A 14,904-nucleotide genomic window follows, 5' to 3' on the forward strand; every position below is an offset into this window, starting at 1 on the left:
CTCAGCCTCCCAAAGGCGCGGGATTACAGGCTGAGCCACCGAGCCCGGCTACATCTCTTTTTTTTTATAATCAATATTTTTTATTATGATATGGTGGGGTACAGTTAAGGGTTAGGTGTACAAATATGCTTCGTTCAGGCACCCTTGTTTGTTTTTACATCTCTTGATGTATTTAACTACATTTATGGTCCTGTGGATGTTGAATCAGCCTTGCATCCTGGGGATGAAACCTACTTGGTCATGGTGGATGATTTTTGAGATTGTGTTTTTGGATTTTGTGTGCTAGAGTCTTGTTGAGAATTTTACCATCTGTGTACATTAGGATTGTTGGCCTGTAGTTCTTGTTATTTGTTAGATCTTTACCTGGCTTGGATATCAATCTGTTTGCTTCATAAATGATTCAGGGAGAGTACCTTCTTTCTCGATTGCCTGGAATACTTTCAACAGGATTGCTATCAGCTCCTCCTTGTATGTTTTGTGGAATTCTGCTGGAAAGCTATCTGGTCCAGAGCTTTCTTTTTTTTGGAGGTAGTTTTCTCATGACAAAGTCGATTTCCTGGGTTGTTACTGGTTCTATTTAGGGTCTCAATTTCTTCTTGTTTCAACCTGGGGAGGTTGTGTGATGTCAGAAAGTCTTCCATTTCATTTAGGTTTCCGAGCTTGTTTTCATACAAGTGTACATAGCAGTCTCTGATAATCTTTTGTACTTTTTGGGGGTGAGTTGTGACTTGATCTTTTACATTTCTGATTGTGTTTATTTGGGCTTTCTCTCTTTTTTGGTCAGTCTAGCTAGGGGGTCTATCAGTCTTGTTCATCCTTCCTAAGAACCAGCTTTTGGTCTCATTGATTTTTTTTTTTTTGTATTATATTTTTGTCTTCTATGTCCCGAATTTGAGCTTTTATTTTGGAGATCCTGTTTCTTCTGCTGAAGTTAGGCTTTTGGTGGTCTTGCTTTTCCACTTTCCTTACATGATTTGTTAAGTTGTTAATTTGTGATCTTTCCATTTTTCTTTATGTATGTTCGTACAGATATGAATACCCCTCTTAGTGCCATTTTTCTGGCATCCCTGAGATTTTGGTAAGATGTTTCTTCATTTTCATTTGTTTCTAGGAATCTTTTAGTTTCCATTTTGATTTCTTTGTTGATCCAGGAGTTGTTCAACATCATGCCGTCCCTGTCTTTGTGGGTTTTGAGGAAGTTTTGTTGGTGTTGATATTTATTTTTATTCCAGTATCGTCTGAGAAGATCAGGGCAGTATTTCAATCCTATGAAATTTGTTTATGCTTGATTTATGGCCTAGGATGTGGTCGATCTTAGAGTACGTTTCATGTGGTGATGAGTGGAATGTATATTCTGTGGATGTTGGGTGGAGTGTTCTGTAGGTATCTATTAAGTCCATTTGGTCAAGCATCACGTGGAGGTTCCAGATCTCCTTGTTGATTTTTTGTCTTGATGCTCTTCTAGGGTTGTGAGTGGGGTATTTAAGTTCCCAGCTAGGATAGTGTTAGAGTCAATATCTTTTTTTTAGTTTACCTAGAAGCTGCTTTATGAAAGTTGGTGTTCCTATATTGGGTACATATATATTTAGGATGGGTATTTCTTGTTGATGGATTGAACCTTTTTTCATTATGTAGTGACCTTCCATATCTTTTTAAATTTTTTATAGCTTAAAGGATATTCTGTCTGATATTAAGATTGCAACTCCTGCTTTATTTGGTATTCCATTTGCCTGAAAATTTGTTTTTGATCGCCTTATTTTGAGTCTGTGAGTGTCCTTTCTGGTGAGATGAGTCTTGGAGATGACATGTTGTTGCATCATGATATTTTATCCAATTTGCTGATCTGTGTCTTTTCAGTCGTGCATTGTGTTCATTCACATTCAGGCTAATTATGGAGATGTGAGAATTTATTCCTGTCATGTGGGTCTTACAGAGTTTGTTGTTGCTGCTGCTGTTTGTTTATCTGTTTGTTGTCTTTCTTTTGATTTTTTAATTGATTTATGCGTGTTTTCAATCTTCTGTGTTTAATACTTTCTTAAGTGTTTCTTGTAGAAGTGTTCTGGAGGCAGTTTAAACTCTTAGGGATTGAATGTCTGGGAAGGATTTTAATTCTCCATCACTGATGAAACTTAGCTTAGCTGGGTAGGTAATTCTTGGTTGAAATTGTTTATCTTTGAGAACTTTGAAGATTGGACTCCAGTCTCTCCTATCCTGAAGTGTTTCTGTAGATAAGTCTGCTGCTATTCTAATTAGTCTTCCCTGGTAGGTAATCTGACCTTTCTCTCTTGCAGCCTTTAGGATTTTTTATTTTTCACCTACTTTGTGTAAGTGAATTACTATGTGTCTAGGAGTTGGTCTTCTCATTTGTTTTCTTGCAGTGGTTCTCTGAATCTCTTGTGTTTGAATGGTTGCATCTCTGATGAGATGAGCAAAGTTTTCTTGGATAATTTCATGGAACGTTTGTTCCAGGGTGGTCTCTGTCTCTCTGTCTGCCTCAGGGATTCCAATTAATCTTAGGTTCAGCCTCTTGATATAATCACTCATCTCTTGGAGACTTTGTTCTGTCTTTTTAACCTTCTTTTCTATGTTTTTAACACTTTGGGTTAGTTCCATATTTTGGTCCTCAAGCTCTGAGATTCTTTCTTCTGCTTGGTTAATTCTACTTTCCATGCTTATCAGTTTGTTATTTATTTCATTCACTGTGCTCTTTATTGCTGTTATTTCAGTTATCAACTCCTTCATTCTTTCCTCTTGTCTCTCCTCATTTTGTATTTATTCTCTCTATTAATATCTTAATTTTGGGGTTTGTGGTTTGAGACCAGTCATTCTGGAGGCTCTTCATTGTTCGAGTTCCGAAGTCTGTATTCTCTGTTATCTTTCCTGGGATCTGTATGAGACCCATATTCTTCCTTTGGTTTTTCTTAATTTGTGTAGGTTATCCTCTCCCTTTTTCTTCTTTAATTCTATCGTTCAGTTATAAGGTGGGATAGGTTTTACTTCTGTTTGCTGAGTCTCCTGTTTTTCCTATGTAGATCCTCTGGCTTTGTTCACTTTTGAAGCTGGGCTGGGGGTGGGGAACTCTACTTTTTGCACTTTTGTAATTTAATTAAGGGGAGATCTGTGATTCAGAAGTTATCTTCATATCCACGTATCTGCTGACAGGTTGTGTGGGCCCCCTGGAACTCACTTCTTACCACTTTACAATCTGTCCATGCAGTTGCAGTGTATGTTCACCTCCTGAAAGCAGAATGAGATTAGAAAAAGCTAAAGAATGGAACAAGAAAGGAGAAAGATGAAAGGAAGGTGGAGAGAGAGAGAGAGAAGAGGAAGAGGGAAAACAGGTGTACCAACTAATGAATAAACAGAGAAACAAAGACAGAAAAAACAAACAAACAAAAATACACTCATACAAGTAAACAGACAAAAAAAGTCCCTGTTGATGTTCTCGCCCTCAAAAATACCCATACACAAACAGAAAATTAGAACAAAAATTAAAATAGAAACAAAACAAGTACAAAAATGTAAATAAAAACAGAAAAAGAGAAGAAGAAAAACTCAAAAAACCAAAACAAAAAGCAAACGAACAAACACAAAACAACAACAAAAAAACTTGCTCTATGGCTATTTCAGTAACTCCAGGTCTCTTTCAGCTGCCACTGCCACCTTAAGGAATGGCTCTGTTCTAAATTCCCTTTGCTCTTAGTGCTGTCAGCATCAGCATGAGTCAGCTGCCCCATGGCTACTGTGGAAGGAGGGTGGATCAGATCTGGACTCAACCAACATGTCTGCTGCTGCCGCTGATGCCAAGTCTCCCACTCAGATCTGATATATCTGTTCCTGTTCCAGTGTGGGGATGGGGGCATCTTTCTCTCCAAGTCCAATGAGATTTTATCCTCTGGGTCCCAGCTTGGAGGTTGGACAGTGCTGGGTGGGGCAATGCAGGTCTCTGTCTGGTCCTGGGACCGAGAAGATGGTACTGGTCGGTATCTCCTCACTGGTGGTGGGCCAGAGTTCCATATTTCCACACCCTGCCTTCTCCACGATTCCTGAGGCTGGCTCATGCTGGGTTTACTGCAGCAGGTGATGGCATGGGCTGGATGCCAGATGATGAGGAGCAGCTGTTCTCTGCTGCCTCCTCTCAAGAGAGCCCTGAGAATGGCAGACAGTCCTGTGCACTGGGGCCTCGAATATCGGAGTGGTGGTGGGTTGCAGTCACCTCTGGAGGAAAGCCTCGGGTGCATGAACTCAAGTTTCCTTTCCGATGGACTTCACTTACCCACTGGTACACACCCACTCATGCAGAGTCTTTATGGACATTTGCTTTTGTGGAGATGCTCACACTCTGACCTATTTAATCACCATCTTGCTTTCTCCTCCGCTCATTTTCAATTGGATTTTTTTAAATTGAGGTCTAAGAGTTCATTATATATTTCGATGTTAATTCCTTATCAGATAAATTGTTGCAAATATTTCTTCCATTCTGTAGATTGCCTTTTTCCTTTTTATCCTTTGTTATGCAGATGCTTTTTAGTTTGATGTGATACTGCGTGTTTATTTTTGCTTCTATTGCCTGTGCTTTTTGTGTTATATGCTGGAAATCATTGCCAAAATAAATGTTATGAAGGCTTTACCCTATGCTTTCTTCTTGGAGATTTATAATTTCAGGTCTTAGGTTTAAGTCTTTAATCTAACTCTTAAAAGAGTTGATTTTTATGTATGGTGTAAGATAAGGGTTCACTTAAAAAAAGATTGCTTGTAGGAATCTAATTTTCCTCGCATCATTTGTTGAAGAGACTGGTTTTTTGCATTGGGTAGTCTTGGCACTCTTGTTGAAGATCAGTTGACTGCTGTATGTGAGGGTTATATCTAGATTCCCTATTCTGTTCCTTTGGTTTATATGTTTGTTTTTATTGCCAGTACCATGCAGTTTTGATTTCTTTAGCTTTGTAATATGTTTTTAAGTTTCTAAGTGTGATACCTCCAGCTTTGTTCTTCTTTCTTAAGATAGTTTTGACTATTCAAGATTCTTCGTATTTCCATATGAGTTTTAAGATCTTTTTTCCTATAAACGATGTTATTTTTGTCTGCTTGTTTGAGTTAGATTCTCCCTCTGTCACCAGGCCTGAGTGCAGTGGCATGATCATGGCTTACCACAACCTCTACTTCTTGGGCTCAGGCAATACTTTCACCTCAACCTCCCAAGTAGCTGGGGCTAAAGGTGTGCACCACCATGCCCTACTAACTTTTTGATTTTTTGTAAAGAAGAAATCTTGCTATGTTACTAGGCTCAAGCAGTCCTCCTGCCTTGGCCTCCCAAAGTGCAGGATTACTGACTTGAGCCACCATGCTCGCTGCCATCTGGACTTTGAGGTGTATTGCATTGACTCTATAGGTTGCTTTGGGTAGTATGGATGTTTTAACAATATCAAGTCTTCCAACCCATGAATAGAGGATGCCTTTCTGTTAGTGTTTTTAATTTATTTCAGCAGTGTTTTATAGTTTCAATGTACAAATCGTTCACCTCTTTGGTTAAGTTTACTCTTAATATTTTGTTGTTTTTGATGCTATTGTAATGAGAGCTGTTTTTACATTTCCTTTTTGAATTATTAGTAATATGTAGAAGCAGAACTGATATTTGTATGTTGATTTTGTATTGTGCAATTTTGCTGAACTCATTAGTTCTGGCAGTTTTTTTTTTCTTTGTGGAATCTTTAGGGTTTTCTACCTGTAAGATCGTGACATCTGCAATGAGATAACTTTACCTCTTCCTTTCCAAATTTATGCTTTTTATTTCTCACTTCTGCCCAGCTGATCTAGCTAGAACTGTAAGAACTGTGATGAATGAAAGTGGTTAGTGTGGGCATCCTTGCTTTGACCTGATCTCGAGGAAGAGCTTTCTGTTTTTCGTCATTGTCTCTGGGGATTGGTTCCAGGACTCCCCCACGTATCCCGAAATCTGTGGATGTGCAAGTCTCTTGTTGTGAAGTATTTGCATGTACCAATGTATATCCTCCAGTATACTTTAAATCATCTCTATATTACTTGTAATATCTAATACCATGCAAGTAGTGTGAGACTAGTTGTATACTGTATTTTTATTTGTATCTTTTTTATAGCGTTAGGGGTGTTTTTTAAAAATTATTATTTGCCCTGCAGGCGGTTGAATTCACAGATAAAAACCTATGAATATGGAGGGCTGCTGTATGACTTTTATGTTGTTCAGGTAATTTCCTTCTGTTCCTAGATGTTGAAAGTTTTTATTATTAAAGGTAGTTGAATTTGTCACATGCTTTTTCTGCATCTATTGAGATGATCATGTAATTTGTATTCTTTGTTCTGTTAATTTGGTGTATAACATTGAAAGGTTTTAGAGAACCATCCCTGAACCAACTTTGCATCCCAGGGATAAATTCCACTTGGTCATGCTATATAATCTTTTAAATGTATGATTGAATTTAATTTGCTAGTGTTTTTGCATTTATATTAATCTTGGATCCTGATCTGTAGTATTCTGTAGTGTCTTTATTTGGCTTTGAAATCAGAATAATGCTGGCATATAAGTAGTTTGAAATTGTTCCCCATCTCCTCCTCCTCCTTTTTCTTTTGAAGAGTTTGAAAATAATAGGCACTAGTTCCTCTTTAAATGTTTGGTAGAATTCTTCAGTGAATGTTTTTGATCCTGCATTTTTCTTTTTTTAATTTAATTTAATTTTTTATTTGTATTTTAAAGATGTGGGGTATAGCCTGGCTCGGTGGCTCAGCCTGTAATCCCGCGCTTTGGGAGGCTGAGGTGACTGGATTGACTGAGCCCGCGGGTTCGAGACCCACCTGGCCAACTTGGTGAGACCTCATCTCTACAATAAATCAAAAATTAGCTGGGTGTGGTAGCGCACGCCTGTAGTTCCAGCTCCTTGGAAGGCTGAGGCGGAAGGATCGTCGGAGTCCAGCAGGTCGAGGCTGCGGTGGCCGGGAGCGGCCACTGCACTCCAGTCTGGGTGACAGAGTGAGACTCTAACTCAAAACAATAAAATAAAGATGTGGGGTACAACTCAGGATTAGGTATATAAGTGGTCATTGTACAGGTAAAGTTTGGGCCTCCCTTTGGTCCCCACTTTGCCTGGTTTGAGATCAGGCACTCTTATTGATGTTATGTCCGCCTTACCCCCACCCCCAGCAGTTTCTGGCTACTGCCGAGCCCTTTCTTATAGTATTATGGTAAATATTCAGGGTTTGCCTATGAGTGAGAACATGTGGTACTCAATTCTTTGTTTTCTGTATTAAATCACTGAGTATGATAGACTCTAAATCCATCCAAGCTGCTGTGAAGTCCATGAGTTTATCCTTCTTTGTGGCTGTGTAATAGTCCATCGTGTACCACTTTTTAAAATTCAATTCAGTTTTCATGGTTCCATGTTTTTGCTATGGCGAATAGTGCAACAATAAACGTGTGTGCATGTATCTTTTTTGTAGAATGATTTGAGTTTCTCTGGGTATATTCCCAGTAGGGAGATGGCTGGGTCATATGGCAGATCAATTTCTAGTTCTTTCAGTAATTGCCACACTGTTTTTCATAGAGATTGAACTGGTTTGCATTCCTACCAGCAGTGTAGCAGCGTTCCCTTTTCTCTGCATCCTTGCCAGCATCTGTTGTTTGCTTTTATTAATGATGGCCTGCTTATTGGGGTTAGGTAGTATCTCCATGTGGTTTTTATTTGCATTTCTCTGATGATTAGTGAGGCTGAGCACTTCTTCATGTGTCTGTTGGTTGCCCATATATCTTCTTTTAAGAAGCATCTATTCATGTCTTTTGCCCACTTTTTAATGTGACAGTTTACTTTTGACATGTTTGAGTTCCTGGTAGATCCTGGATGTTAGGCCTTTGTCAGATATAAAGTTGGCAAATATTTTTTTCCATTCTGTGTGCTGTCTCTGTGCTCTCTTGATGGTTTCTTTTGCTTTGCAGAATCTTTTCAGTTTAATGAGGCTCCACTTGTCTATCTTATGTCTTATGGCATGGACATTTGGGGTTTTGATCAGGAATTGGTTGCCTACTCCAATTTCTCTAAGAGTGTCTCCTGCGTTTTCTAAGATTCTTATAGTTTGAGATTTTACGTTTAGGTCTTTGATCCACTTAGAATTGATTTTTGTGTATGGTGATAGGTAGGGGTCCTGTTTGAATCTTCTGCATGTGGTCCGCCTGTTTTCCCAGCACCATTTACTAAATAGATTCTCCTCTCCCCAGTGATTGTTGGGGGAGGCTTTGTTGAAGATGAGTTGGTTGAGAAATTGAGGTTTTGCTTCTGGAATCTCTAGCCTGTCCCACTGGTCTGTATGCCTGTTCTTGTACCAATACCTAGCTGCTTTGAAATATCTATTAAGTTACCAACATCATTCTTCTCAGACCTGGAAACGACAATTCCTAAATTCTTATGGAAACATAAATGACCACGATTAACTTTTGATTTGTTAAGACTTATATTGTGACTTAACATGATCATTCCTGGAGAATGTTCTGTGTGTACTCTGCTGTTGTTGGTTGGAATTCTCCGTATACAGTCAGCCCTTGTGTCCATGCATTCCACATTTGCAAATCCAACCAATTGCAGATAGAAAATATTTTTAGAAACAGCACAAATAAAAATATAGCTTTAAAAATAGTACAAATCTTAAAATATACTATGCCAACTACATAACATTTGCATTGTATTAGTTATTTAAAGTAGTCTAGACATGATTTAAAATATATGGGAGGATATATGTAGATTGTATGCATTTGCTACACCATTTTTTAAATCAGGGACATGAATGTTTGTGGATTTAGGTACCCACGAGAGAGTGTTGGAACCAGTTCACCGTTAATACTGAGGGACACTGTATGTCTTTTAGATTCACTCAGTCTACAGTGTTGTTCAAGTCTTCTGTTTCTGTTTCTGTTTCTGTTGTAGTTGTCCTATCCATTACTAAAAGTGGGTTGTTAAAAGCTTACTATTATTGTGTAGCTCCCTTTAGTTCTGTCAATGTTTTCTTCATTTATTTGGCTCCTCTGATGCTAGATATATATATCCTTTCACTTTTAGTTTGTGATTCTCCTTAAATCTGAAATAAGACTCTTGTAAAAGTATATAGTTGGATTTTTTTTCTTTTTAAATCTACTCAGCCACTCTGTCTTTTTATTGGGTTGTTAAATTCACTTAAATTTATTTATGTTTTAAGTAACAATTGATAGTGAAGGACTTAATATCGCTAGTTTAAAATTTTTTCTGTCTTTTAACTTTTTAGTCTTTCCTCTCTTGCTGTCTTCCTTTGTGTTTTGTTGATTTTTAAAATAGTTACATGCTTTGATTTTTTTGTCATTTCCTTTTGTGTATCTTCTATAGGTGTTTTCCTTGAGGTTACCATGCTGTTTTCATAAAGCATCTTATATTTATAATAATCTGTTTTAAATTGATAATTCCAATTTCAAATAGAAACCTTACCCTTTTACCTCTTCCTTCTACACTTTATTATACTACACTTTATTATGCTGATGTCACAAGTGACATCTTTTTATATTGTCTGTCTATTAACATATTTGATATAGTTTTTTATACCTTTGTTTTAAAAATTCTGTACCATAATTAAAAATGATTTATGCATTACTATTGCAGTACTACAGTATTCTGTGTTTGTCTGTTTATTTACTTTTGCCAGCAAGCTTTATATTCTCATAAGTTTTCATGTTTCTATCCATAACCTTTTTTGTTTCCATTTAAATTGCTCACTTTAGCATTGTTCATAAGGCAGGATTAGTGGTGATGAACTTCTTCCATTTTGGTTATTTGGGAAAATTTTTATTTCTCCATTTTGAAGGACAGTTTTTCTGGAATTAGTAGTTTTGGTTGGCACACATCCTTCCCCCCCCCATTCAGCATTTTGAATGTATCATCCTATTTCCTTCTGATCTGTAAGGTTTCTTCTGAAATTCTGCTGTTAATCTTACGGAGGCTCCCTTGTACCTGATAATTGCTTTCCTCATGCTGCTTTCAAAATTCTTTCTTTATCTTTAGCTATTGGCAATTTCATTGTCATAGTCTCATCGTAGCCTTCTTTTGCTTTATCCTAGTTGGGGTCACTGGGCTTCTTGAATCTAGATGTCTTCTTTTCCAGATTTGGGAAGTTTTTGGCATTGTTTCTTAAAGTAAGCTTTTTGTTGCTTATTGTTAGGACATATTACACTGAATTTTGCTATAATTGCCCCACTGTTTTGTTAGCTTTGTGAAGTCAAGAACCTTCCCTTATATACTGTTCTTTTCATAGTACCTGCCACAAAAGTACTTGTTAAATGTGGGATGATGGACCATTTACAGAATTAGGGTAATAACCTAATAACCAGGATACTTATTATTTCTTTCTTTCTTTTTTTTTTTTTTTTTGAGTTAGAATCTCACTCTGTTGCCTAGGCTGGAGTGCAGTGGCACACTCATGGTCACCTCAGCGTCGACCTGCTGGGCTCTGGCTATCCTTCTACCTCAGCCTTCCAAGTAACCAGAACTACAGGAGTGTGCTGCCACACCTGGCTAATTTTTGATTTATTGTAGAGACATGGTCTCACCAAATTGCCCGGTCTGGTCTCAAACCCATGGACTCAGGCAATCCAATTGCCTCGGCTTCCCAAAGTGCTGGGATTACAGGCTGAGCCACCAAGCCCGGCCCTTATTATTTCTTAACATGCATATATATATATCTTATTTCAGAATTTATATTTTTGTGATTTTTGTGTGGTAGATGGTAGAGATATGTGGCATGTTTATACAGTGCCTAACCCAGGTCTTGCATGTAATGTTTTTTGTGTTTATAGATGGAGTACACAGAGTATGTATGTATGTTGCTTATGTAGTTGTGCTATCCTGGGGACTCATATTTTATCTGTTTCTCTTTCCTAAAAATACTGCTTAATTACATGTGTAAATGTGCATAGAATAGAGGTACTAGAAATTTAAGATTATAATGATATACTTTAGATTATGAAAAAAACCTATGACTTAAGTCAGGTTTTGTTAGAAATCAGAATCCTGTATTATTAGTATAGGTTGATTAACTTTTAATTGTTGCCTTTTGTGTTTTTGCAGACTGTTCTCTCTGTATAAGAAAATTTCTATCCTATAAAACTCAATGTCCAACTTGTTGTGTGGTAAGTTTTTATTTCTTTTTTTTAACTTACTGATTAGTTAAAAATGTGTCTGCTTTATGTATACACGTTGAAAGTTGTGTTTTATTGAATTAAGCTATATAAAAGACATTTTCAGAAAGAACTTCTAAAGTATATGTAAGAAAAACTGGACTTTATTCAAGTTATGATTAAGATTTCTGACAACCTAGATGTATTTTAGGAAGTAAAAACTAATTTTAAGGTCAGAATGTAGCACTGTTTAATTCTTATGATTCATGCTTTCATGGCTTCTATTTTTTTTTTTTTTTAATTCTCACCTTTGGTGGAAACTTTGATGATAGGATTATTCATTTGCATTTGGTCAAAGTATCTGTGCAGAAAGCAAATATTCATGGCCATTGGGCTTAACCCAGGCTAACTAGTTCCTTACCTCTTTCCCAAACCAGACGTTCAGAGAAACCACTAGGAAATTTGTTACAGTTTCTGAAACTTTTTAAGTTGTGAGAACAGGTGGAAAGGTAGATTAAAAGGGAAATTAAACATGAGTGGAATAAAGTAAGAAGAGATGGTGAGGTCTAACAGAAAGGACACTGGAAGTAGTTGGAGGGTTTGGCTAGTTTGGCCTCTCTGGTAGGCTTGGGGGAACTTTTGACCTTTTCACACCTTATTTCCTTATGTAAGAAATTACGTAGTTTGTCTCCCAAGTCTAAAATCTTTACAGTGATGCTACACTGCCTATGTCAAGATGGTATCATCACTGAGATAAACTGTGTACCATTCATGCTAAATAAGTACTGGATTAATCATTTTCTCTTGTACAATTCTGTAAAGCAGTCTTATTATATTTATTTATTTACTTTTGAGTTGGCGTCTCACTCTGTCGCCCAGGCTGGAGTGTAGTGGTATGCTCACGGCCACCCCAGTGTTGACCTGCTGGGCTCCGGCAATCCTTCCGCCTCAGCCCTCCAAGTAGCCGGAACTACAGGTGTGTATTACTGTGCCTGGCTAATTTTTGAATTTGTTGTAGAGATGAGGTCTCGCCAAGTTGCCTGGGCTGGTCTTGAGCCCTCGGTCTCCTAAAGTGCTGAGATTACAGTCTGAACCAGCGAACCTGGCTAGCAATCTTATTTTATTATTATTATTTTTTTGAGTTGGAGTCTCACTCTGTTGCCCAGACTGGAGTGCAGTGGCCGCTCCCGGCCACCGCAGCCTCGACCCGCTGGGCTCCGGCGATCCTTCCACCAGCAATCTTATTTTTAAACTCTCTTTGAACACATAATACCTTTCTCAGCATTATTATATATCTCTTCTCTTTTTCAGGAGAAATTTTTGGGAAAGATGAGTGCTGGCATTTTGAAGAAAGATTCTTGCCTGTATTAGGCTTTATGTTAGTACAGAGTATATATGATTTTTAGTGGATGCTTTGGAGAGCTTTTATCATACTTCCAGTCAGCAGATACTGAGTCATTGTTTTAATATTCCCTATTGGTAGGAAATAAATGTACTTTACTTTGAGCTTTTCTGGAAAACTTAGTGGAATGGAGAAGCTTAGGAGGATGGGTCAGACATTCTCAAAAAATGAGATTATGACAAATTAATTATTTGTTTTAACCTTTTCTTGTCTTTTTTTTTCTAGACAGTCACAGAGCCAGACCTGAAAAATAACCGCATACTAGATGAATTGGTAAAAAGCTTGAATTTTGCACGGTATGATTTAATTTTGTAACTAACACATAATTTTTTTTGTCTTTTACATGTATTCCTTCTTTGCTCTGCACACTTTTGGATTAGGGAATGCAGGGTTGCATAGTTTGGAGTAAAAGAAGGGAAGTGACAATAGTCATTATTCAGTCATGGAAAATCTAGTAATAAGATTTTCTTACTTATTAGAAATTCTCCTATAATAAAGAACAATTAAAAGTTAAAATGCAGATTTGAGAACTTTCTTACTTTTGGGTGCTATAAAGATACTCCTTGTCCTGCCCTAGCTCTAGAATCAGCCATTTCTCCAGGGAGTTCCTTTATTTTTTATTTTTTTATAGGGACGAGATTTCACTACATTTCCTTGGCTGGACTTGAACTTGAGCTCAAGCAATCTGCTTGCCTCAGCCTCCCAAAGTACTAGGATTACAGGTGTGAGCCACCACACATGCCCGCCCAAGGAGTTTTTTTTTTTTTTTTTTTTTCTTGGCAATGGTATTTAGAAATCAGGATCTAGTGCTAGGTGTGGTTGTTGCTACTGGGGTGCCATTGCTTCTAGGCCCACTCAGTCCAGAGCTAAATAAAAAATATATATCTACTTATGTGTGTCATTAACCTATGTATATATACATATTTATAATTGGTTCTGTGTGTTATATATTAATCCACTAATTCTTAATCTTATTTTTTCAGCATGTATTAAATGATGTGCCATGTGAAATATGTAATTGCTTGTACTTTATAAAGCTCAGATATGCAGCTTTGCTTCTTAACTGTCAAATGCATGAATTTATGAAAGTAAGTTTGGTCACCCAGAGGGATATAAAAAGGCATGCTTTATTTTTGTTCTTTTTTTTTTATTTTTTATTTTTTAATCAGAGTCTCACTCTGTTGCCCAGGCTGGAGTGCAGTAGCATACTCGTGGCCACCACAGTGTCGACCTGCTGGGTTCAGGTGATCCTTCCGCCTCAGCTTTCCAGGTAGCTGGAACCACAGGCATGTACTTCCATGCCTGGCTAATTTTTTTATTTATTGTAGAGACGAGGTCTTGCCATGCTGCTCAGGCTAGTTTCGAACCCCTGAGCTCAGGCAATCCTCTCGCCTCCACCTCTCAAAGTGCTGGGATTACAGGCTTTAGCCACCACGCCTGGCCTAAAAAGGCATGCTTTAACAAATAATATCTGGAATTATTTTAAATTTTAGTTATGTGAGTCAAGCAAGAATTTTTATAAAGGGCATACTGGGTTTATAGTGGTCAGGTACCTACTTAAGTACTGTCATGTGTTGCTTAATAGGAATATGTTCTGAGAAATGTATCATTAGATGATTTTGTTGTTATGTGAACATCATAGAGTGTATGTGCACAGACCTATGTAGTACAGCTCACATTCCTAGGCTATGTGGTGTAGCCTGTTACTCCTAGGCTACAGTACACTTGTACTTTATCTTACTGTGTTGAATACTGTAGTCGGTTGTAACGCAGTGGCACCTGTTTGTGTATCTAAATGTAGAAAAGGTACAGGAAAAAATACACTATGAAAGATAAAAAATGGTCCATCTCTATACGTAAAGATAAAAAATGGTCCATCTCTAAACTTGGAGTACTTATAGAGAAACTCTATAGAGCACTTACTATGAATGGAACTTGAAGGATTGGAAGATGCTCTGGGTGAGTCAGTTAATGAGTGGCACATGAATGTGAATGCCTAGGACATTACACTACTGTAGACTTTAGCTATACAAAATTTCTTTTTTTTTTTTGAGTCAGAGTCTCACTCTGTTACACAGGCTGGTGTGCAGTGTCATTCATGCTCATGGCCACTGCAGCCTCTACCTGCTGGACTCAGGCGACCTTCTACCTCAGCCTTCTGAGAGCTGGAACTACAGGTGCATGCCACCACGCCTGGCGCATTTTTGATTTATTGTAGAGATGAGGTCTCACCAAGTTGCCTAGGCTGGTCTTGATTTGCAAAATTAGTAGGGATGAATTTCAAGCTAATCAATTTCATTATTTGTTTGAACTCTGGTTTAAGATTTTTTTTTTTTTTTTTTTG

The 14,904-nt window shown here is 37.6% G+C and overlaps 1 protein-coding gene across 1 annotated transcript in view; it reads left to right on the top strand.

Moving 5' to 3' along the window:
- Positions 1–14,904, top strand: part of RAD18 (RAD18, E3 ubiquitin protein ligase) — a 131,754-nt gene that overhangs the window by 9,814 nt on the left and 107,036 nt on the right. Inside the window, 2 exon segments of the mRNA XM_021719157.1 lie at positions 11,109–11,170; positions 12,786–12,856. Of these exon segments, the coding sequence (XP_021574832.1) occupies positions 11,109–11,170; positions 12,786–12,856 (133 nt within the window).

The sequence above is a fragment of the Carlito syrichta genome, unplaced genomic scaffold, assembly GCF_000164805.1.
Source record: "Carlito syrichta isolate Samal-C Ts95f unplaced genomic scaffold, Tarsius_syrichta-2.0.1 Scaffold314284, whole genome shotgun sequence".
NCBI lineage: Eukaryota > Metazoa > Chordata > Mammalia > Primates > Tarsiidae > Carlito > Carlito syrichta.